This window comes from Anopheles maculipalpis, chromosome 2RL, assembly GCF_943734695.1.
Source record: "Anopheles maculipalpis chromosome 2RL, idAnoMacuDA_375_x, whole genome shotgun sequence".
In the NCBI taxonomy this organism is placed as follows: domain Eukaryota; kingdom Metazoa; phylum Arthropoda; class Insecta; order Diptera; family Culicidae; genus Anopheles; species Anopheles maculipalpis.
In genome coordinates this window covers 81,782,657-81,808,386 of record NC_064871.1, presented here as the reverse complement: position 1 = coordinate 81,808,386, position 25,730 = coordinate 81,782,657, and the positions used below count along the sequence as shown (strand labels likewise).

General features: G+C 42.0%; 3 protein-coding genes across 3 annotated transcripts in view; all 3 read right to left on the bottom strand.

Annotated features, from left to right (window-relative positions):
• Window positions 1-25,730, bottom strand: part of LOC126568159 (caspase-8) — a 136,390-nt gene that overhangs the window by 90,225 nt on the left and 20,435 nt on the right. The window lies entirely within an intron of this gene.
• LOC126567539 (uncharacterized) lies at window positions 844-2,227 on the bottom strand. Its single transcript, XM_050223758.1, has 4 exons — window positions 2,176-2,227; window positions 1,963-2,112; window positions 1,611-1,895; window positions 844-1,538 (listed from the first exon to the last, which is right to left on the bottom strand). Exons 1-4 carry the CDS (start codon window positions 2,225-2,227, stop codon window positions 844-846), a joined length of 1,182 nt encoding a protein of 393 aa, XP_050079715.1.
• The window catches only part of LOC126568164 (protein sine oculis), a 28,020-nt gene continuing 7,742 nt past the window's right edge, over window positions 5,453-25,730 (bottom strand). Inside the window, exons 2-6 of the mRNA XM_050224592.1 lie at window positions 20,679-20,889; window positions 15,704-15,831; window positions 15,355-15,459; window positions 14,231-14,286; window positions 5,453-6,128 (exon numbers count right to left, since the gene is read on the bottom strand). Coding sequence (XP_050080549.1) covers window positions 5,459-6,128; window positions 14,231-14,286; window positions 15,355-15,459; window positions 15,704-15,831; window positions 20,679-20,889 — 1,170 coding nt within the window. The 3' untranslated portion in view covers window positions 5,453-5,458. The remainder of the gene's footprint in view (window positions 6,129-14,230; window positions 14,287-15,354; window positions 15,460-15,703; window positions 15,832-20,678; window positions 20,890-25,730) is intronic.

Sequence of the window (25,730 nt, the reverse complement as noted above, 5' to 3'; positions counted from 1 at the left end):
TTCACGGTCAGAACCTTGTATCAGGAAGCAGGAATGTTTGTCTCGTTTCATCTATCCTCGGTGAGATTCAAACGGTTCCGATAACGGTTCCTTGTAGTGGTTCAAAGGTGCGTAACGCACCAAAAATTATCGTTAGGTGGCATACGAGTTCTGGATCTTGACTGCTGCCTCGTTTAAGGGGCCTCGTGTTTCGTAGCATCGCGGACAATAATTATGTACCTACATTGCAGTAATTTTCCAGGAGCTCAATGATTAACATTTAATTTTTAGTTTATCGTTTAAAACCCCTAATACCCACCAGGTTCGCTTTTGAAAAGAAACCGGTTCTGTTTCGTACCGGAAAACAAATTCAAAATTTTCCCATCCCTGAAACAGATGCTTCCATATTTTCGGTTCGCAAATGTTATTATTACAATACCTGTCAACAGATGGCGCTAATATCGGATAAGATACGTTTTTCAAATAATTTAAACACGTCGTTTCAACCTAAACAACCTCGCGGTGAATCGATTATTGAAGATTCTTATGAATTCCTTGTTGCATAATTATAAAAATGTTTCTAAAATAAAAATATTTTCTGTATAGAATTCAAATCCCATCCGGATCGACCCCCCGTAATGAGGACTGACTATCCAACTACGTGGCATCGACAAGTCTATTAAGCCATTCGATGGCCGGCGTGACCTTAGAGAGACCTTATGATGTAACATTTGAAGTGGATTCATTCCATTCCTTCAGCTCACATTTATTTTCCGGATTTTTATTTTTATACTTAAGCTGCATTCTGATTAAAACGCAAAGTTTTCGCGTATGTGTTCTCGGTCTAGCTAGCTTTCCTGCACATTAGTTGAATGTATTAAAATGCAGCACATTGGTCGAATGCGCCTCAGGCGGAATGCTAGGAATAACATGAAGCAAACTAGCCACCGTACAACAGTAAGTGTAACCTCGTTCAGAGTCTCTGTAATTCTCTTTAGTCCAACCGTACTGTGCGCACACATCGGGACACAACAGTTCATCAGCAGGCAGAGCATCTTGCCGGAACGGATCGTTGTGAGTAACTAGAACCATTGCTGCGTCCATTTCTGGCCATTTTATGATCTTCCATATCCACTTCGGTACTTCAATACCTTCAACTCGAAGCGTGATTGGAATTTGGTGACCATGGTCGTTCGGAAGTGTCAAAATGTCATGGACACCGGTAAAGATCAGCACATCCTCCCTCAACCTGGCTGCCATTTCGCGGGCAGCATTCTCAACTGCCTTCCAGTTACAATTGTTCACTTTCTGCCATATTGGAACGGCGTTGACGTAGTAGTAGGATGCCTGCTGCCAGGGACGAAAGATACCATCCGCGTCCGGTGCAAGATGTCCACGGGCTAGAAACTTTGCGTTTGTAACGAAATATCTGTTTCCTCCTACGGGTCCTAAAAGGTTCCGAAAACGTGTTTGCTGACTTCTCTGGAGATAAGCGTCCCGGAACTTTGTGTCAATATCGCCAGCTCTGAACGAAGTTTTTCTTCTATCAACAATCTTGTCTGTAAGGATGGGTTGAGAAAATCGCACATAAGTTTCATATGTTTTAAGCACATTTTATTTCGAAAACTTACCGTTGATAGCCTGTCCTCTAATTACATGGCGGGAGTAAATGGCCGAATTCGTTTGCAAATTGTAACACGACTGGATGTATGTCACAAAGGGTATAAAGTCAGGCACTACGAACCCAATATTGAGCAAGGTTCCACCATTTCCGCAAAGCTGATGCGTATTTTGAATAGAACTCATCGGGTGAGGTGGACGATTAGCACAAGAGACACTGGAAATGTCCACAAGGATTCCACCAAGATTGAACGTCTGGTCGAACACACACTGAATGTCGGCCGTGACGGTTCCGGCTGTAGTTTAAAACAATTCCAACAATGCTATAAATAAAAAAAACCAATCTCCCATCTTAAGACTTACTGTTTACGATCGTCCTGCGTGGACAGGCAATCTGTATTATATCTCCCGCATCCATCCGCAGCGTATCTCCATTTGGCGCCCATAACTGATTGTTAAGCAGAAGCAATGGTGCATCGGCGTTTAACTGGGACTCGATATTTACTGTACACGCTGGAATGAGAATATCCGGTGAGTTTATGGTGGGAACAATGAACGAACTACACCGATACTCACCTCCCTTGGCTAACGCCACCATGGCAGTCAGAATCGTTAGGCACGCAAGCATCGCCAGCTCTGCAATCTGGTAGCCTGACAAACAACAGTATACTGGAAAGAAATTTCGAGCGAGATCGCTTAAATACTCTTTTTCCAAATCGGTACTTAGGGCCGAAAACGAAAGCTCGTTATCAGAAGTCACATACTGAAAAGGAAAAGACTAACGCTATCGTTGGATTGGCGAATGTGGTCGCAGAGACTCAAAGCCTCTATGAATAAACGAAAAAAAAAAATACAATATCATTGCACGTTGCATTTGATATCGTTGCGCTGGATATACTCTGATAATGACATTGGTGCGCTAGATATGCACTAATAAAATCGTTTCTTTCATTTTTTTAATTTGTATTTATTTTAAATAACGTATCTTCTTTTTGGCTTAAAGACCTACTACGTCACACCCAATTCAGTCCTCATTACGGGTGAATGGTCCGGATTTGAACCCCAGTCCTCCAAGATCAGGGCTTCTACCATTGGACCTCTATCTTCCCCAACTTAAATATCGGTTGTTTCCTAAAGTATCTTCGTTCAGTTATCCATATTTATTAACTGAAAAGACTGGTCTTTGTATGCCTTGAAATACCTCATCGCCATGTTCATTCCACATTTTGCTGGTATGAAACTTCTTATAGAATTATATGCATCATATTCTTCATCCGACCGGAGGTCGCAGTGATACCGACGCCGGTCTTCACACGACAGAACTGGGAATCAAATCTTGTCCGATTTATCCGTTTATCCGTTTATCCTTTTCCCAGGAGAGGGAACTGTGAATATACTACAACGTGATATCAGTAAATCTTAGCAAGCTTATTAGATGACCGACATGACCTACCTTAAGTCAGCAAGAAGGAAAAGAAGTGTTCATTAATGCCGAAAGTTATTTCTATACCCGATAAAGAATTTCATACCGATTAGGGTGTGATTAAAGATAATCAAAAGAAGATTCGATAAGTAAAAGCATGTAACAATCCGATAAAAGATAGGCAAAAGCTTGATCTGCATGAAATGCAACTTCAAGAGCAACTGCAAGAATAGATACTGTCAGTTGCGTCTTCGCATGATTTGCTATCTTTCTGCTTAAGCGGCTCAGTAAAATCTTCTTTCCCACGCACGTTGCAACTCTTCCATCGCTATGGAAACCGTTCCGCATCAGTATCGAATCAGCAACCACCGCATAACCACCACAAAAGCGAACCTCTCATTGTTGTACCAATTAACAACGGGGTCCTGCATAATAACCAGCGGGCACGATTTTTGCTTTATTTCGAAACAATCCTATTAGTGCACTGTCCATTAAAAGGCGTTACACCGAACGGATTGAAAGCTCCTTTCTTTCGTGCACGTGTTCCTGCAAAGGTGTTCGCAAACCTGCCCATGTAATTGAGGCATCGAAGATGAAATAATTATCATGACTGCCAGACACGTGGCAGTAGACCAGCAGAAGAACAAACAGCACGAAGAGAGATACAGTTTTCCAACGGTGTCAATCATCCGTCGTTGATTTGGCAAAGGCAAATGATTTGTTCCAGCATTTTCCCACCACATTCTGCAAGGAAGGAAAACGGATGTTACGAACCAAACCGGGTGCTACTAATGAGAGGGTATCATGTCTCTTTTCTTTTTTACTGTACGAGATCCTTTTGACTTGCGGATGGTTGATGGCACGTTTGCGTCGTGTTGCGCAACAGTGGTGAAATCCCTCCGGTTCTATCTCGTACGGTGCGTGAGTTACCCATAGCAACGGTGAACGTGTGCTCGTTTTGCTTAGACTGGTTTGATTAAAGTGTTGCTGAGCAACCGCCGCACTCGGAAATGGTAATGACCAGCGTTGGTATTTTCCGGGAACTAGTGAATGTAGGTTAATACTATTATTATGGGAACTGAAAGCATCACACGGCATAACATTCTGGTTGAAAACGTTACTAGCAGAAGCTAAAATGAAATGATTTCTTTTCTTCTACTATTAAATCGTATAGTTTGCATACTTTCAGGCGTAAGCACGAGATGATTTCGAAAACTAACGGAAAAATTATGTGTAATATGAATATGTTAACCCGTTAATTACGTTTTCAACTTTTAAATATTTATTTCACCAGTATATTGCCTGCAAAAAGGCATGATGCTTTGACAGGCTAGGTAAGCATCGTTTATCTATGCGTGCTATCAGCAGTCTAGTAGGCCATTCGATGGCCGGCGTACCTGAGAATATCGTTGAGAAGAAAATAAATAATATTTTTAGTGCCAGTGGCCTTTCTACAACAGGTTTCCGGAAACTCAACTTCAATTGATGTTGATTTAAAATTATTATTGGTTAAACGCATTTGGGTAGCAATACGGCCAGGCCGTCCCTTATGAATAAAAAAAAAAAAAAAAAAAAAAAAAAAAAAAAAAAAACGCATTTGGGTGACATGAATTTCAATATTCTGAATATTCGATTTGGTTTCTAACGTTTCTACAGAAAACGTTATCGACAATTTTCGTATTTTATCCACAACCGTTTTATTTCTAGGGTTGCCTCCTCAAAATTTTGCACATTTATTAAATGCAATTTATTAACAAACAGACCTCACCAAGCTGTTGTTAACTGGTGTCAAGATTGCAGCCACTAAGAATTTTACCATTGAAGCATACATTGAAACCTCTTATGTTCATATCTATGTGACTAATCTGGTCGTATTGCTATGAAAATCATCTATAAAACATAAGAATAAAAAAATGCAATTCAGGACCCTTCAAAATCCATACGAAATTTGCATTTTTTTTCAATATTCATCCCATCCCGTATTGCTATAAATTTCTTCAAATCTACTACGCCCAATAGTATGCAAATAGTTGTTAAAATAATCAAGTTTGTTCACCACATTGCATACCTCCCGGCTGGAACGATATATCTGCCCTTTAAAACCGATTATTTCTTTCAAAATTATACATTAAAATAAAACTCCACCAACACCCGACTGTAAGTTGATCTAGTATATGCATTGTTCATTTGTTTAGTTAAATACACTATTCTTAGCGGGTAAAACTTTTGATTACACGAAGAAAACGAAACGCCAACAATGCCCCGGGCCGAATCGGAATTGAGTTAATATGCAATCATATTAGTATTTGCACTAGCGATACGATCCAAGGCGCCTGCGTTTTTCCCAAACACTGACTCCTCCCCATTTTTTGCCGTCCCGCCGAATTACCCTGCTGGATGCGCTGGCCTGCCGGCTGGCTAACGGTGGGCTTAAAATCATAAGTGCTGATAATCACCGATATCGTACAGTGGCATCGAACCCATGACGTTGTGAAAGTGGGAATAGGCAGCGGCTGCCGAGAGCGATCCGATCGATGTGCCAGATTTACTGCCGACACCGGTTCCAATGTTCATCAGGTTGCCGTTCCGCGTACCGAGTGGTTGTGGTTGATGGTGATGATGGTGGTGATGGTGTAAGTGTTGTTGCTGTTGCTGCTGTTGCTGCTGCTGTTGCTGATGGTTGTGGTGTGCATGGGAATGCGCTTGTCCTTGTCCTTGCTGTTGCTGCTGCTGCTGCTGCTGCTGCTGTCCTCCTCCTCCTGGGGTGTGCGCATGAGCCGACCCTTGATGGTGTGCGTGTGGATGCGTGTGACCACTGTGCTGATGCTGATGATGTTCTAGAGATCCGGAACCAAGCCCAACTCCACCGCCAGGACCACCGGGACCAGTTGAACCGCCCAGCACACCACCGGTGACTCCTGTACCGGCCGTGTTAGACGTAAGGGTACCGCCGCTCGTTCCGAGATGGATTCCACCGCCGGAAGTTGCATGAAGCACACCACCTGGACCACCGACACCATTGCCGGAGGTCATCGAAGCCAAACTTGGTCCCTCCATGTCGGAATCACTTGACGAGTCTAGATGCTGTTTGTCCGATTCTCCAGTGCTGGCAGGAAACAAACAAAAAATAAGAAAAAACGGAACATTAATAGCGGCTTAGAAACGGAGCAATCAAAGGTAAAATAATTATTGCAATATTTCAAACGGTTCCAGATCACATTAACACCCAATCATTCTTCGTTTCGTGCGCTGAACTAATTGCATTCGAGAGCTGATCGTGTAAAGATAGATACTTTTACCACTTCTGATCTGATCAATCTTATTCAATCAACGGTTTGTCTTAAGAGAACCGATACCTTTACGAGGCGATTATTGATGGTGGTTTGCTAAAGAGCGGCCAAATATTTAGAGTAGGATAGCATGTGCTTCCGTTTTGCAATTTTTAATCTACATTTTACGGATCGATCAGAAAAACTGCTTCATGGTGAAATGTTTTACAAGTGGCTAATATTAAGGTTAAGATGTTAAATAAATCTTTATCCTTCGAATAACTCTCGTCCTCTAGGCGTAAAATTAATTGTTCGAGGAAAAGTAATAATAACATCGAAAAGCAGAAATAAAACAATCATCTCCAACATACAACTGCCTACCGCAATGGTGGCGGTCGTCTCAACAAATAAAATAAATAGTTTATGCCAGGCGGCCAACCGTCCCTGTCCGCACACAGTAGACACCCGACGGAAATTGTACGGCTCTTCCAAACGCGCCGAGGCACTTAACCGTAATTAATTGGTCGATCTAAACACTGGCAATTTAAAGTTCACGCTTCCCGAATTAATTAGCTACATTCCGGCAAATGCGTGTGGCTCTCCTTCTCTCTCTCTCTCTCTCTCTCTCTCTCTCTCTCTCTCTCTCTTTCTCTGTGAAGAAGAGTAAAAAATTCCCCCCCCCCCCTCCCGGCCAAGCTGTTGTTTGCCTGCTAGTTTAATAAACAAAAGTAGTTGAAAATAAAATAACAGAACAGAACGACGCACATTACTGCCAGAGTTGGGGAATTTGTTTTGCGAAATTTGTCAAACATCCGACCAGCTACAGGACGGGAGAAACACAACAACAAATGGACGCGTGTCGTCTTGATACCATCAAACAATGCAGCTCATTAGGGCTGCACATATCCCAGCCAGCAGGCGGGAATGATAAATACTGGCGCTGGGCAATTGTATGTTTTGTGTGTTTTTTTTTTTGTTTATGACAAACTATTGCAAGTGCAACTTTTGAGTTTAGGTTTTAAACTTATGAAGAGTGCCCATAAGCTTTGCTTGAGTTTTAACTGTTTTGTTTTGGATCTTAGATTTTTGAAACGAATTGAAATTTGAGGGATAAAAAAAGGGATAAAAAAAATCTTATAAAAATAATTAAAAAATCGATAAGTTTCGTTATAAAGTCAAAAACAAATCAATAGGTTAGAAGTCAATAGACTTCTTTGGAAAACATAAATAATCAAAACATTAAAAAACAAAACAAAAATATTCAGTTTCTCATTGAACTATACCAATACAATAAATGTGAGAATATACTTAAAAGTTGATCATATTTACAATTGAAAGAATCCCGCTGAATACTATTTAAACCTAAAAGTTTGTACATCTGTTGGTTTAATATAGACAAAAATTTGAAATCAAAAATAGCAACTATCTTGGATCACTGCTATTCGTGCTCTGCATCAACGATCTGCCAATGGTACTTCCTGATTACAATGCAAAAAAAAAATCCAGCAAATCCATACTCTAGATCACAATTTAATTCTTCAAGCCACATCGTGTGAATTCGACTCCAGGTGCAAGCGCAATGCTTTGATTCTATGCATCGACAAATGTATCATCATCGCTTTTAGCAGATCGAGAGCGCCTAAACTCTCCAGCTCTCCATGAACTACATGGACGGAAAGATCCAAAGATCGAGGCGTGTTTATTGATACGAGGCTGTCGTTTGAGGAGCAGCTCGAACAAGTCGTGGCAGGATGCAATCAATTGCTAGGCTTGGTTACAAACAATCGGCACCGAGTCACGATACTGCTCCCTGGTTCAATCCCTGATGGAGTATGCGTGCAATGTGTGAAGACTTTTCTCGTGGAGGACCCGATCCTTGGCGTGGCTCGAATCCATTCAACGTAAAGTTCCGCTGGTATCGTAGCCTGAACAGTACCATCGATTGTCCTGCGCTCCTCTCGTCGGTGGGTCTATACTTGCCAGCCAGGCTGCTCCGGTCTCGGACAATGCTCTCAGACACTGAGCCCTAGACTACTACGTTTGACTCGCTTAACCCTTTAGCTTGCATGTGTCGTTGCCTCAACTCGGTCGGTAAGGAGTTTGATCAAAGGAGGCCACCGGCAGAAATAGTGATACGAATAAACGTCTCGAAGCCATACCTATCTGTTGTGCGTTAAAATGTATCTTTATTGTTTGTAAAATATTCCAAATGGCGTGCCAATAGGACTAATCGCTTCGTCGGCTCTATCATTTTAATTAAATTTAATGACGTGTAATTTTATCTCCTTTTTTGTTTCCTCTTTTAATGTTTAAAGTGTTTCTTAATTAAATTTTCTATTTTGTTTTAACTTTTCAATTTTTTTATTTGATATTCATTGGTTTTTTCATTGCTTATTTGCTTTTTCAAAATCATATTTAAATAATTTTTTGTTATTTAATTCCAATTTCTTGTTTCAATCAAGTTTATTTTTTCATTTTTATAATTGCCGTCGGTAAAACCATGATTCATTCTGACTAAACATTCATGGCCTCAATAAAAATCGCGTTAAGTTAACTCTGCTCTGATACTTCGTTCCCTTTTTTTCCCAAAAAAATCAACAAAGTACGTAAAAATACACTGATCTTGTTTAATAAAACCCAGACATCACAACAAACTTATAAAGCAAATTAAAATCAGCTAACTATCCTTTTAAATTGACAAATTATTAATTCTTGCATCCTGTTTTTTACATCACAATTGGATTATACTTTTATTATGAGTGACCTTGCCCCAATCCTTATCAGATAATCACAAAATAGATATGCAACAAACGCGACACATATTTGATGCAAAACATGAAAATTACACACACAATTTTATCCACTTAATAAAAATGTGTCATTCACTATCATTCCCTCCCTGTCTCTCGCGCTCGTGCAATGCTCATAAATAACTCCAGAAAGTTCGCCTCGTCAATGCCGTCATAATGTCATTGTTGATTATCATCCCTCAACATACTTCCACCCCCAGCGCAACCCACACACAGTCAAGCACGCTCAATCGTTATTTCCGTTTTCGATGTACTCTCTCTCTCTCTCTCTCTCATTCTCTCTGCCTTTTTTTCCTTTTTGCTAAAAATATCTGAACGCGACGGCGCGCAGCATCATCATCATCATCATCGCCGTCATCGTTACGTTGAAACGAGGCAAACATAGTAGGCAAAGTGAAGCCGAAGGGTGCTAAACAAACATAAGAAGATGGGAGGGTGAATAGCAGCAGACAAGGGAGGGGAGGGGTTACCACGATGTGTTATCCGATACGCCATTAATTTCCGTGAATGCGCCGACTGTACGCGAGGGTTACGCTGAGCGTTACGCTACGATCGCTGCGTACAGTTGGGGTGCGCTTCTACCGGTGTAACGCTTCACGCTTGCTCTTTTAGGTTTGTGTGTGAGAGAGGGAGAGAAAGGCCGCGTAGAAACAACGGCGAAACAGAGAGAAGTAAGAAAAGAAAAGAAAAAAAAAACAATGAAACCACAATCAACCCTCACCACCACCCTTCATCCACATCCACAGGCAGTTTGGTCGCCGTCGGTCGGTCGGTGGTGGTCCGAAAGGAAAAGCCCATCAACCCCGAAACTCGGGGGCCATCCATCTTTTCCCGCTGTTGTCTCTTGCCGCTTGCCAGACCCTCCACCCCACCCAGCCCCCACCCACCCACATCCCTAGGCAGCAAACTTGCGCGAGGATCAAGTTTCTTGCGTTTTGCCTGCCTTTGTTTAGATAGGCGAATGAGAGCGTATTTATGGAAGGAATCGGGCAAAGGAAGGTTTTGCCCTTTTTCCCCCTTCATATACTACTGTCTCTCTCTCCCTCTTTCTCTACATCCCTCTCTCGAAACACACTCCCACAAATACAAAAACAGTCGAAGCCCCAACGGATTTCGCTAAACCTCGTACTACTACTCCTGACATTCTGAACCCAGCCAAGACACAAAGGGGTCTTGCATCAGGGACGAGTTGGCTGCTCACCAATAGAGCACAAGAGTTATCATTTAAAGGGCGATTTGCTGTTTATTGTCCATCTCCTGATCTCTGTCTCACTGTCTGATTTTATTTTTCTGCAAGAGGGAAGCTTAGACCCTTGTAGGGCGGCCATTTTCTTTTTAGTAATGTAATTTTACTGTGAATCTTATGAAATTATTGTTTATTAACCGCAACAGGTTGTGTCATTTTTTCAAGCACACGCGCTAGAAGATCAGCCGCATTCACAGGAGCGAACTTTGTCTCAATTTTAAATTGCAATTTTCCAAACATGGTGTCCCGTTTCATTGTGTGTGGCATCATTGGAGCCGTTTTGCGAACAAAATGCATAAACTTTCGCCTCCATTTCAACAACAAGTTCAAGTTACAAGACAAAACCACCGTGCGGCGCATTACGATTTCCAACTTTGGGTGGCCTCCCACATGGAGCAAAAGCTTCCACATCGCCCACACACAAACACACGCGCAACAGAAGGTCCTAGTACGCTTTTTTTTCACTAACCCACAACCACCCACACCGTGCGTTCGTTACGGTGTGCGGCTACACGCCATTTTCCCGGAATCCTTTCTCCGGCTGTTCAAAAAAAAAAAACCGTTACTGCTGCAAAGAAAACACTCGACAGTTCACCGGAATTGCATACAGCAACAAAGGGGATAGTTTGTTTGCTTTTCTATGCTATTTATGCTTTTGCTGTGTTGGTATCTCACACACGTGCTAACCTTTCTTTTGTTTTCACAATGGTATGCTAAACATTCGTAAGCAATGCAGCGAAAAATGCATTCCCTTCAAGAGGGTCCCCTTTCGGTTTCATATTCATAATGCATTTAAAAAGTAATTCATCAATCTGCCGCCGATTCACCGATTCAACTCATAAAACAGCAGCTGATCAAACGCACTGCTTGTTTATATGGACACTTTCATTATACAAACAGAAACGTAAAGTGTTCGTGTTTGAATGGGTGGAGATCGCTCCGAAAGCGGACTGTTTACGTAAGGGAATTATCGCGTCACTTAAAAAAAAAAACAACAACGCATCCCCAGAAGCGATGTAAATGGTGTTTATGAATCATTGCTTTTGATTGTTGTTTTGATTACCATCGCTATTCACTCAATATGGCTCAAGATGGTACAAAAAATTAAGTCGTAGCCTGAAGCTGTTATTGCTTATTGTGGTGCTCTTATGTTTTGAAGGTGATCGTTACCTTGTTTTTAAATAATATTTTAATGAATGGTGAATCGAAATATTTTATAATTCATAATATGCTTTCTCTTTTACTTCAAAAATCGTCCTTTGTTGGTCAGCGTTCTGAACTTTACTTTGAAGTCTTCCTTGGTTTAATACTGAAAGCGTTTTGGAGCCTTTTACTGTGCTTCTCACTCTTGGCCACAAAAGTCAACGTAAACAAGATTTATTTAATAATTTATTATGTTAAAAAGGAGGCTAGTTTTATCACATGTTTCATCAAGGTGCTCAAGAAACTATCGATTTTGTGAATAATTGCAGTATTTTGTGATTTATTTGCAGATTTCCATCTCAAAAAACAATCTAAAATAAATAAATTTTTATTAAGCAATACTAATAAAAGTAAATAATATATAAAAAATATTAAATTTATCCAGGCCGTTCTAAAAGAATAAAAAAAAATAAATGAAGCGTTTGATAGATAATCGATACATTTAGAATTACAAAAACTACTTCCTTCAATCAAGAATAGTTCTATTGCTACAGTATTTTCCTTTAATTGCTCTGTTTTTATTTATTTTAATTGATTTCAAAGTATTTTTATCGTTCTATGTGAATAATAAAAATGATAATTAATTAAAGAGGCAATGTAATGAAAATGCTTTATACTTAATATTTAAAATTCAACCTTCAACCTTTCATAACTCCACAAATTCCTTTTTCGGGTCCAAAAACACCTCACGAATGTCAGCAAATAACAGTTTATTTTTCGTATAACCATTCATTGGAAACCTGGTTTTGATCGGCATGGCTGTCGTTTGAAGTAAAAATTAACAAAAATTTACTTTTTTGACATAAGACAGTAAAGGAGAATTATTGTTGAGTATCTAGCAAAGCTGTAAAGTTTTAAATATTTACAGATATTTTGGAAATAATTTGCACTTTTTTTTTGCACACTGTTGTGCAATTAATTGGTTGATAATTGGTTAACAGTACATTTAGTTCATTTTACTCGCCTTCATCTTACTAAAAACTGGTGTAAAAATAATTGCACTCAAACTGTTAAGGAAATTTCCTGCACAAAAATGGAAAAGTTCTATGTTTGCTGTCTTAAATTGCCAAAAGATTTTACAAAACAGACTAATATCAGACGCGAAAATGAGCAAAACTGTACTGTAATGAACCCGGTAGGCATCCACTTCCAAACAATCGTGTTCCATCATAGCACTGATTATGATCATTGACTGTAAAACGTATATGATCAATCAGTTGTCATTAAATTAAGAACTCAATTGATGTTAATTGCTTCAAAAGAATTTTCGATATTGTGAATTTTCACTTTTCAATTTTTGTATGTGAATTCATACAATCTGTGTTTAGGTTTTTAATTGCAACCATTAAACCGTCATCCCTCATGCCTTCTCTACCTCCATGCCCCATATTGATGCAACAGATTCAACCTAAACAATTGTGATTCAAAATTCCGAAACCCCCAATTTCCCAAGCTTCTACTAAAGCGGCGAGAATACAAAAGCAAGACAACTATCCCGCCCACGTTGTCATCGTCGTCGGCTCCAACTTAAAACGTATCAATTTAAATCATGCCGAACCATCCATCACAATATCGGTCGATGCTCGATCATAAAAGAAAGTGCAACACAGCAACAAAACATATGTTGCCATACGATCCGGCATCCAGGGTGGGAAGGATCTCTCCTCCTCCATTCGCTGACGCAACTAGACCGGCACCGGTCACAAAATAGTTCGAAGCACTTCCTTCGCAACAACCCCCCCACCCCCCGGGGACGGAAAGTGCGCATGCGAGTGTGATGGAAAACCATACTCCCGAGGCTGACTTTAACCGAACCGAAACGAAACCAGGTACGATAAAGAGCGCGGTCGGTGAAGACTGGAAGAAGTTGAGCTGGAAAAATGCCACCATTGAAACAACACAAAAAGACAGAGAGTGATGCGCCCAGGCGGGAAGTTTCTGGGGAGCTGAGAAGTGGGAAAATGTGTCCTCACTCTCGTCTCCTTTCCTACTTCTCCAAGTCTCACAAACACACACACTGCTGAGGAAAAATCCATATTGTGGCTGAAATTCGATATTTTTATTTACATTTTATTTATCCGCTCCCTTTTGTGCGTGTCTACCCGTTGGCCATCGTCTGCCCGAAGGGCTCCCCCGTTCGCTGTGCGTGTGTGGGTTTTCTTTCGGTGTGCGCCCGTTGTTTGCGCGATAGAAAAAAAAAAGGAAACCATTACAAGGCTTCCTCAGTTTCTCAGTAGCTACGGGCAAGCTACGGGAAGGTTTTTGCCCCATGTATCTGCTGCACATGGGAAGCTACTAGGGAAACATTCCCGGTGGTCGTAGCGTGTTACGGGAATGGGTATCAAATCAAGTGGCAAATGCATCAGCAAATAGCAACATTTATGATTCGCTTGAACAAAACGAGAGCTCTAATCAGATATTTTAAAAGATTGTCAATCAGAAGAAATGTCTAAAAATGATCATAACTTTGTAAAAGACAATATCAAAATTAATTATCAATCAAGGACCAAAGAGTCCTTTCCGTGTCCTGTCAACTCCAATTTTAATTCCAACTCAAAAAATGAGTCTCAAACCAACCAAACCAAATTTCCCACATTCGTCCCAGTTCCACGAAATACAAGGATCAATAACAAGACAAAATCGTTAAATTGATAAACGCACAATTAGCCACAATACTTACTCTTTGTGCTCAGCTGCCCGATCGCGCTGTCGTCGATTTTTGAACCAATTCGAAACCTGTAAATGATGAAGATGTTAACGATCGCATTCGCAAAAGCAAAACTCTCACAAAACACAAAAGGAACAATCAAAACTGGACGCAGTTTGCTGCTGTGGAATAATTGGTTCCATTGTACGAGTGACCCTAAAGATGTTGTGTCTTAATTTTCGAAGGAAAAATTGGGAGCGAAAAAAGGATGTGATCTTGGGTGAATTGAGTCTAATTGTTTATTGGGTGAAAGGAGGGCTTGATTTATGGTACGAGAATGGGAGGGAAGGTACAATTTTAATTCATCTTGACATTAGATGAAGTACAGATTTTTTTTTTTGGGGAGAGAGTCCTGAATTCCTTCACGTCAGTATTGCACCATCTGTTGTAATATTTTGCAATACGAAATTCCAACAATTCGCCTACAGGTACAGGTACTCTCGGCGTTCTTCATCTTCCTGATTGCATTAAACAAAGATAACCAAAAGGCCTCTCCTACTATTGTAAGGATGATCCTATATTCTTCTCCCATCCTTAACGTCCTGACGCCAGTTAATCCCTTTAAAGGATCTCCTAGTCTTCTTTATCCTTACCTCAACGACCAAACAGAAGAAAGGAAGAAAAAGTTTATATATTTAAAACAAACCTACCTAAAACACAACGTCCCAAAAAGGACAAAAAAAAGGATATTATTAATTGTAATCATAATAATCCGATCCAATTTCTTCTTCACGCGACACGCATCGTTTGCAACCGTGACGAAGGAATGTCAAATCTCCATAGCACCGAGATGCCTACGGATATGATAGCTTCACATACTTGCTAGCAATGCGGGCAGCAGGTTGAAGGCTTGCCTTCTTCCCTCCTGCCGGTGTTGGCGGAAAATGCAGACAACAAGCGTCTTATCATCGGTACCGTAACTATCAAATTTCCTATCGAACGGACGGCAGCTGCCGTGTCCCTGTTTGGCAATGGCTTCCGAAGAAAAAAAGTGAATAATAAAGCTACGCTACCGGGAACCCTTCGACAGCCTTTCCAGTGCGACATCCTTTTCTGTTTCGTTTTTTTCCCCCCGAAACACACGGTACGCCACTTACCTGCGTCGTCGTTAATCCGGTTGCTTCGGCCAGCTCTCGCTTTTCTCTCGGCGATGGGTAAGGATTATGCGTGTACCAATCGCGCAGGACCGATCTTGATTTTTCCTGCACGAGAGTGGAAAAAGCAAGATAAAGCTCAAATCAATCTCATTTTGCAGTGTGGAGAGGGGGGATTTTTTTTTTTGTTAAAAATCGATCGTAAACTTGTGGGAGCGAGGGCTTGTTAATCCTTATTATGTGTTTTCTTTTTCGCTTCTGTCCATAGCTCGAAGTTAAACAGGTTGCATGTTCACCTATCAGTTGGAGGGAATCGATCCTTTTTTTTTCGTTTTCGCGTGGAATGTCCTACCTTAAAACAGTAGCTCGTTTCCTCTCCGTCCCAGATTGTGCGAGGCAGTGGGAATTTGCGCCGTACGCGATATTTACCGACCGCTCCCAATGGTCGTCCACGAAGCTTTTCCGCCTCGACGTAGTGTGCTGGAAGGAAAAGTGAAGGATGAAGGCGTTGAAGTTTTAAATTCATTTTCTACCAACTAATTTCTATCGCTAAATATTGTACTTGATCGTTGAGGCGCTAGAACTGTTATTGGACCAGGTCTACATGCCTGAAACATGGCAAATATACAATTCAATATGGTGCTAATGAAGTTCATCGGTGGTTTGAAGGAATGTCTGATACGTCACTTTGTGGCAATTTGCTTAGACTTTATCCATGGATGACGCAACAATTATTTGTCCTTTTTTGCAGTTAAAAGATCGCCAAATTTATCAATTTACGCCTGATTGCTGCTTCAAAATTATTAAGATATATTCGTTTCTTCAAATCCACCCAGAAATTCTCGATCGAGTCAGTTTAGGATGCTTGGGAAAAATCCCTCTCGCTGATTGTGCAACTGTGGAGCTTCTCTTAAATGGTCCGGTCATTTAAAATGATCGGACGACCAAGTCCAGACTACGATTTGGCACTAGAAGTGCCAAAATCTTTTATGTAGATATTTGCCTGAATTTATCCAACCAACAAGAGGTCAGAAGGTCGACGTTTTTACCCCAAATGACCAGGCACTGTTAAATTTTAACAGTATTTAGTCAATGACTGGCACGGAGCGGCCCCGTGATGTAGACGACATCGGGACCGGCTGACTATCAAACTACGTGTTATCGGCAAGTCTAGTAAACCATTCGATGGTTTACCGGCGTGACCTTAGAGGTCGTTAAGTCAAGAAGAAAAAATCACTGATCAGTTGGTTGGCCACCAGGGGACAGCATAAACGCACTTGTTTTAATGTATACGTTAACCATATATCTATACAAGCAACTCTTCATATCATCAGATCTTGGCCCAAACTTTAAAGCGATCTGCAGCTTAAAACCTACCTAGTCATTAGAGGTAATCGAGCTAAAAGAGAGCTAATAGACGGTATAGAAACAAGCACGGATGTTTGGTTTACCAAAACTAATATGTATGTAAGAATCATGTACTGCATTCTAGCTCCTAGTTGGCTCCAACTTATGCCAAGTTATCTTTATGTTGGATTATGAAAATTTTCTCACAAGATGAGGTATACTTAGGCCATACCATACCATTCTTCTTCACTAATAAACTTTATGTATAATAATTAGGGTGGTCTGGCGACGATAGCGGCACCGGTCTTCACATGGCAGGGCTGAGGTTCAAAATGTAGTGAGCCCTGACTGTCCATCTACGTGGTATCAACAAGTCTAGTAAGCCCCTTGATGGCCGGCATGACCTAGTAGATCGTTAAGCCAAGAATAAGACGAAGAGCTTCCACAAAAACGATCTCTTATTTGACATCTAACGTTTTTCCCTGGGCATTTAACGATAATTGATAGTAATATGTATGTGTTCTGGTTACTTAGTGAGATTGCATCCTAAAAACCAGGACTTTTCGTAGTAAACGTCATCTTTAGCTATCCACAAAGACAGCGGATGGCTTTATACGCTCGTCAAATCCCTTCAGGATTAAAACTCCCGTGAGTACTTGAATTAAATTGAATAATCTTCTTCTTATTGCGATCGAATATGAAACATCAACAACATGTCTCCTTGTAAGCATACACTTCAGCACCGTAATAAAGTGTACGTCTTCAGTTTACCTCAGTAGCTAACCATAAAATTAGATCCGCATGCATCCACGTATCACTTCACTCGGAATCACTTCACAAAACACAGCCAGAGCCAAAGGCAAACAAGCGTCGCGTGTGCTAAATTATGATGCTCATAAAACGCGACCAACTTGTCCTCCGGCCGAGATTCGTAAGACTAGAAAATGTGTGAAAATGAAAAAAAGGGAAACGAAAACCGGGATCTTCTTCAAACGAGGGAACTGGGAATTTGAATCCGGACAGGCGAAAATTGGTTGATTTATTGGTGAGAACAAATCGATCGGTGGTGTGTCTTCACCGCCTCACGCCCAACCAAAAACAAAAACCGCTCTCGGTGAGAAATTTGAATAACAAATTGTGTACCGTGTGTGTTTTTGTGTGCCTTTGCCACAAGAATCCGGTTTTGGAAGCGCGTTTAGGAAAGGAGGATTTGGTTGTTTAACGAAATTAAAAGGTGCCATCAGAAACGCATATAAATAATTATTGACAGATTGGACTTTTCGCTTTTAGAACAAAAAAGAAAACCAGATTCTGAGAAGAGGGGAGCTTCAAGTTTTGGGAAGTGTCAGAGTGAATTCTTCCGCAGGAGCACACTATGTTTAAGAATTCTTAAAAATTGTGTACTTTAAAAATTGGATACCTTCCTACTGACTGTCTGACCTCACGTTCCGCAACTGTGTCCTACAAACACCAAAAACCACCCACAACGATCGCGCCACTATCGGCTCGATCGTGAAAGCAAAAACCCTTCCCCGGATATCTATAAGTGATCCGTCTCCATCGCAGCTCTCGCAGGTAACGGCTGGGCTCTCGCTGCCACCTATATACTATCCGTACGCGCCGAGACCAATAAAAATGAAAACTGACACTCGATGTCACTTTGCGGAGAACTTCGAGAGAAACGAACGCTCGCGATACCTTCCGAGGATACTTCCCACTTGACAGATGACTCGCCCGTGTGAGCCCGGTTTATTTGTCACACCGTTTCTCTTCGTAGACGCCGGTTCTAGAACTCGAACCGAACCAACACAAAAAAAAAGAACGACTGCAAGGACGGCAATCACAGCCACGTCCACGTGAGGGGCAGGGAAATCTGTAGGAATGTCGAGGTCTCGCCAAGACTGTTTGGAAAGATCCAAGCCAGATCGGTTACCTGAACCGCCCGCTCTTATCAGCACATTCAGATCAGATGCGCGTGATACGTTCGGCCACCCCAGATGAGGTGCCTGCTCGGTGGAGTTATCGGCGGTGAGGAGATCCATGCGGAAGCGGATGGTAGTCTTAAGACAAAATACATCTTCAACCGTTGTGGGACCCCGTCAGCTGGCTCAGCGTTCCGAAACTGGCTGACCTTCCGACCGTAAGGACGAACCTCCAGCAGATCGTTCACGGGAAGGTGTCAAGTTCTCGGTTCATCCCGCGCTTGCGCGTACCTGTGTGTGAGGTTCCTTCCCTACCGAACGGGGGGGATCGATTCCCAACCGAACCGAGCAGAGAAGGTGTATATCGAAATGAAATAAAATGCTTAAAGGTCCATAATTTTTATAGACAAATAAATATAATTGCTTCTCCGGTCGAAAGTTTTGGAACGCTTCGTGTACCCTTTCCCCGCAGGACCAATGCCCAGATGAGATCGAGAGGACCTCGGCAGAGGCAGTTCCACAGTGACCGCTCGTTCGCTCGTTTGTACGCGATCATCTTTCGATCTTGTGACGCTTCTGTGCTCATGTTCGGTTCCATTTGGACATATTTTAGTGCTTTACGGACACTACGAAGTTGGCCAGCACACGCTGAGGATTTTATTATTGTTTTATTCGAATTCTCTGCACACTCTTTTTCTTGGGTTTCTTCGCGTTCGAATGGATCGGACATCTCTGTGGCTGAGTTGTCTGAGGAGTTGGATCAGCAAACAGGTTTCGAACGAACTAACTAAAATTAAGCAAAAAAAAAAAAAAAGCTTAACTCATCTACCGTCACTGTCTCAATATATTTGTCTACAACCGAACCTCGGCGATGCAGACAGCGGGACATTTCGGTGGACCCGCAGTGTCCTCTATTTCTTAACCTACTCGCGCGACATTCTCGGAAGTAGACACGTCCCAGCATGAAGGAGCTTAGAGGTGGTTTTTGAGAGGCAGTTGGAGAGAGAAATAAAACCTAACCAATAATCGAAACCCCCGAAAAATATAAACCGACAATACCACAATCGACGACAGATCAGCTTATCGGTGGGGTCTTAGCTGTCCGGTTCGGAATTGTAACAACAATCCAAGAAACCGAGAAAAAGAACCGATCGATCATAAAATTAAATGTCAATCAAGCAGTATCAAACTTCCAGGAGGCACTTAAGACCGGTAGTGATGGCTCGCTCGACTTGGAATGCATCTCCCGGTGTATCGAAGGGGACGCAACCCGTCCGTATAGACATAGGGCGGTCCCGTGAATACCTAAAACCCTCTCGCTTCCTGTTAACGGTTCACCTAATGCACTGGCGTCATTTGTAAGGTTTCGCACAGGTTTTTACATCACTTGCCCTCTGGACATGCACGCACTTATGGCGCTTGCTTGGAACGTTACACAGTTTTCGAACCGATGTTTGTATACGTCAGAAAGGCTTCCATCAAATTTGGCATCGTAGTAGGATTTGGGTTTGGTGGTGGCAACACTGCCGCTCGTCTGGTTAAAGTAGGCTTGTCCAAGCGAATGCAAGCGAAGAGAACGACTGTGTGTATATGTGTTCACATACTTTGTTGAAGGTATGGTTGGCATGGAGCTGGCCGTTCAGCACCGGCACCGGCTGTCCGGTTGAGTTGACGCGACTAGAAACGGATCATCAAACGGCTAGCGAACAGGTCAGAGGATAGGAAGGTTTCGGTAATTGGATCACCAAGATGCTCAACCCGCCCCAACCAGATATCGGTGAGTACGTTAACCCAACCGCGTTAACCCTCACACACAGGCAAGATGACAAGCGCAAGGGATCGCAGGCATATGTTTTCACTTAACCGAAAACATCAAGAGACCGGTCGGGATCGACTTGTGTGTGTATGTGCGTTATTAGATGATAAATTTAGACCACTAAACAACGGGCGCATGTAAACGCACACCCTGGAACACCACCGGCGATTTGTCCTGCTTGAAGAATCGAAGCGTTTTCGACTTTTTAAAAGGCAACCCGTGGTAGGTAGGCCTTTACCTACCTTTAAGCCATAGGGCCTGTAGTTTGGCATGGTTGTGCGGTGAGTATTGGTGGTGTTCGAGCAGACGGTACAGCTCCTTGAAGTTGCCGCGATGAAACGCGACTACCGCCTTCGCCTTCAGGACAGATTCGTGCAGCTGTAGCTTATCACACTGTGGCAGGGACCAGAGAAATCGTCCCAATCGCTCTACATTCCCTGCCTGCTGTAGAACCTGTGGTTGTGGAGGAAGAAGAAGAATAAAAGGTGAACATTTTGATGACTTTGAGTAGTAATCAGTTTTGTGCATATATTTTAGGCCTATAGGAAATGTGCTTCAAAGTAGCTCCATTAAAGCAAACGAATAGACTGCGAGCGCTGTTTACGAACCGTTTAGCGAACCCCCGGGACGTCCCACAAAAGCGCATTCGTTAGAATGTTAGAATGAAAATAAATCAACCACACATGTTTTGCCTGTGTCGAGAGAGTCATCGCAACGGGAGAGTCGGTGGCACCGACTATTTCCTCGTAAGGGACTGCCCATGGGTGTGCAACGGTTGCCCCATTTGCAAAACCATCTGACGGTCATATGTTAACGGTTATGACAAGTTTATTAGAGTTTTTCGGTGCGCCACTGATGCCACCGATGACAACGACCTATGTGTACTGTGCGGGCATGTTTAAGTGTGCTCTACATCAGAACGATTTCACTGTGTACGCACTTCACAGCAGAGGCACAATGTTGCAAACTTCCCTTGAAGATCAATTCTAGCTGTGGTGATGATGGTGGTTCTGGGAACATTTCGAAGAAGTCTTCACTCCAACAAGTCACCGAACCGGAAATAATGTGACATTATTTGTAGACCACAACTCTACAACTGCCAAGTATTGAAGGAAGTTCATAAATTTTGTCACTTACGATCCTAGTACTTAGCGGCATGTTCTCACTGCCTGTTTGGTATCTTATTTCTGCCCAATCCCCACGGGACATACCAAAAATCCCGGGGAAAATTGTGGAAAGTCTCCCTCGGTTCCTAGTGTCAGACGAGGAAGATTCCACCATGTCCCCAGGGTGCAATAGGATAGCGCGTTACGGATATTGAATTATTTCAAATGGAAAATACAAAAACATAGGCACGCGGTTACCGTTTGCCGGAAGTGGTAGTACGGAAAATCTAATTTTCCCTTTTCGATGCCAATCTTTATGGTCCCGGTTACCTTTTTTTTTTTTTTTTTTGCTCTCCACTTAAAAACACACTCATCCACCAATCCAACTGTTGCTTGCGGTTGAATGCGCATCGTGTCTCGGGAGTAGACCAGGAGATGCGAGGGTTTACAGTGCCGAGTGTAAAAGGTTGGGGAAGGTTATTAGATAGATCTACACTAATTTTGCTCAATAGCGGCGATGACTGATTCGAACTGACAGTACGGAGGACACTGGTACCGGCCGGTTGGTGTGGTAGGAAAGTTGTCCTCCTCGAAGCAACGGCCAATGATCGCCGTTTTTCGCTACAATGTAGCAGAAGTTGGCTAATAATATCACCACCGCCATCAAACCCAAACCCCCGCGGGAAGCGGTTTGTGATGAAGCGTGCTTTTGACATTTACATGCATTTTGTGGTGCGAGAAATCATCCTAATGGAGAAGGTGTGGGGGGTTGAATTTGGCTGAAGTGGTGCTTGAGACGAGCTGATGTGATTGATGATGGGAACAGGGTGAATGGGGGAAGGGTAGGGAAGGCTAGGGACACTTTCATACGCGCAAGTGAGTGCGCACAGAGCGTATTAATTAATCCAAATTAATAGTATGATATAGGAAGGTGACACCCGAGAGGCGAACGATCGACAACTTTGTAGCCGACTCGGTGAGTAAGACAATTTCTAGCGAGAGAGGCATTGGTGTGTGCCTTCAAACCAATGTTGATCAATATTTCAATCGTTGTGAAACATGAATATTTGGTATGGTATTGAAATTTGGACACGAAACAAAATTTAACTCTGTTCTACTAAAGTTTTAAGCATAATCAGGGCCTTTTGAAAACTTGAGGTACTCATTCAAGTACTTCGAAAGTCGAAAATAGTTTTTTGAAGAATCCTTTCAACGATCTATACAATTATGAGAACTCAAACTCAATAGGATACCATGAGCATGTTAGATCCTAGTTTAGATGATGTGGATTTGACGAATTTCCTAAAGCCTTTATTTACTTTTACAATATAACCTCAAGAAGTTGAGGACATTGAGTTTCTGGTTTCTTTGATTTAATTTGCTGAGCGTTCGGTATAAAGTAAACACTAGTGCGGAACACGACTAGACACCTGATCTTGAGGCGGTCTGTTGATGGGGCAACATCTGTGCCAGTCTTCACACGACAAGACCGAGGTTTTAATCCCAGCAGTGACCTATGGATTTCCCAAAAAGGGAAGTCTGATTAATCAACTAAATAATATTATTAGCTATTTGATGGCCGACATGACCAAGTAGATCTTATCGTCGCGATCCTGTCACCAAAGTTGGGAATAATTGGTGAACGACGGCAATCACCCTCGATTAGTGTTTCATTATCATACACAAAGCCTCAACAGAACCGATTTTAATGCCTCATACTGCGAATTTTTTTTTTCAAAAATGTTTTAGCACAAATTTCACACATAACTCTATCCGATTACTCTTCAGAAAGTAATTATTCTACGTCTTTTTTTACCGCGTTGCCTAACGAGTCTTTCATTTTATTTTTATTTTAACCTTTCTTGACTAAGATTGCTCTACGATGAGGTGCACGAGGAAATGATCCGGACAGAATCAGACACTCAGTCTGGACCAAATCAGGCAAATTTTTCTATTTCGTAAGGTCCTAAAGGAGTCAGATAAGCATCCCTAAACTCAAATGTCACTAATTCAAGTTCGATACGAAGCAATTTATTCAAAAATCAAAGCCGTTTTAAATGACGTGATTTGCTGAAGAACTAATGCATTAAAAATTGACCTAAAAATTAGGATGTTTACATCTATTCTACGTGATCGTTTGTTGATTAATGGCGTTCACAATTAACACATTTATTGAATTGATTGTCAAATCAGCTCATATCGAAATTTCAACGTTCATGCTTTGCCATCTCTGCCAAACAAATTGTTCCACCTCTCAGACAACCTGTCCGAAAATATGTTACCGTTGCTATTAGCGCATCACTTACTGTAATTGAATGTGTCCAATCGGTATGTGAAATATGGCTTACATGTCGCGAACCAACGGTTCTTACTTGCCGTTCCTTCCACACACACACACACCCCCTTGGTGTCCTGCTAGGCGCCCTAAGAGTACAGACACACCAATCTACACACAAACACACGCACGTGAATGGGTGGTGCGGTGTTTGAGCATGCTGCACTTGCAGGTCGACCGACCTGCACTATCAGATATCGCCACCGGCATCACTTTTCGGTGGGAAAATATTTTTCCAACGCATTTGCACATTTCCCTCCATTTTTTGTTTGCTCTAGAACGGTGGAACGCGGACAGAACGGGTGTTTTGTTTTTTGGAACTTTTTTTTTTGAAACAATTTTTGCTTGTTTTGAGGAAACTTCACTGTTTTAACTGGACATTCGAAAAACTGTGCAAAAGTTTTGGTGGTTTACTTTTGCAAAACAACATAATAAGTTCCTTAATCCCGTACACGCATTTGCAATTGGGCAATGCATCGCGCTCGTAGTCTAAAAATGTATGTTTCTGCTTGCATAAGACAGTGGCACCAGAAAACCTAAAACCTAAACTCCGAAAGCGAAAGTGCATCGTATTGAATTACGCCGGAACTGGTCGATGCAGCAGGCTTAGCTGTTCGAGAAAAGGGGTTTTTTAGTCAGGCAAGGAAGGTGCCTTTTTTTTAGTGAAAGGTTGTACCACATTTCAGAAGCAGAAGCAGAAAGAGTGTTTATAACGCTTAATAAAGTATGTCTGCATGCTCAGCTATCGGTAAAATAGTAGTCAAAACTTGTCCTTCCATTCGCAGTGCAAAGAGCGCATTCAAAATGCTTCAAATTCTTCACAAAACGCGTAGGAAATGCAATATGAAACGTAATATTTCGCTTCGCTCGTTTCAATCCCGGTGTACGGCCGCGCCTTCTGAAATATCAAATACCACCTTCAGGTGGCAACATTCTACACCAGACGTGTCGTTTTTGTCCGCATTGCATCCAACATATGTAACATTAAATTGTATGATCTATTTTTAACCCGCCTCATCTTCAACGGCCGCACACGGGGGCCACGGGTGTTTCTGCAAGCTGTGGACGAGTTAATAAATCAGTGGTACCGTGGCCAAATATTCTTCACCACTGCGTGATCATGGGGTGAACCCGGGCGAGGATCGAGCTAGCAGGAGGAGGTAGCATGATCAGTCGTAGTCGTACCGTTCACATTAGGGGGTTTACTTTTTTCCTTCTATTTAGTCCAAGATCCCTTAACTATGATCACAGGTTTGTCGAGTGCAAATTGTGCTACAACGTAGCAGACCGATTCACCTTTCTACCGGTGACGAAACTTGTCCGCATTTGGCACGCTGGTCACTGTTCTGCGTCTCAACTGACGCTGAGTGACGGAATTCTGACGGAATTAAATTCCGTCGACGCGATGCCGAAACTGTGCGGGAAAATTTTCATATTTTTACGATCCTTCTTCCGCCGCCACCCGCCAGTGACGGGATGGGTTCGAGACTAAAAACGGATAAGATGTCCGAAATGTTTGTAATAAAATCTGTGCCCTCTCCCGGTTTTGTCATTGAACTGCTAAAGGTGTCGCTAGCACGGGGCTAGAGTCGGTTTATTGCAGATTTAGCTATAGATTAGTAGGGAAGGAAGGAAATGAACAAGAGTTCTAAGAGTTTCCTTTTTTAAATAGAACATCGTGTGAAACACGTGTTTTAGTGCGGATTGCTTCATGCTTATGATGGAGTTCGTGTGACGTATTTGAGACACATGTTCATTTTTTATCAGTTTCTTTTTTTCCCAAATTATAGTCAAAAAAGTCTCCTAAAAGTATGCAACCATTTGGCATAAATTAGCTTTAAAAATTAATACAA

Bases quoted from the DNA above. Each gene is read 5' to 3' on its own strand.
- LOC126567539 (XM_050223758.1), bottom strand. From the start codon at position 2,227: ATGCTTGCGTGCCTAACGATTCTGACTGCCATGGTGGCGTTAGCCAAG. The intron at 1,896-1,962 runs GTAAGTCTTAAG...TTTAAACTACAG, and splicing joins ACGCAGGACGATCGTAAACA to CCGGAACCGTCACGGCCGAC. The intron at 1,539-1,610 runs GTAAGTTTTCGA...CCATCCTTACAG, and splicing joins TAGAGGACAGGCTATCAACG to ACAAGATTGTTGATAGAAGA.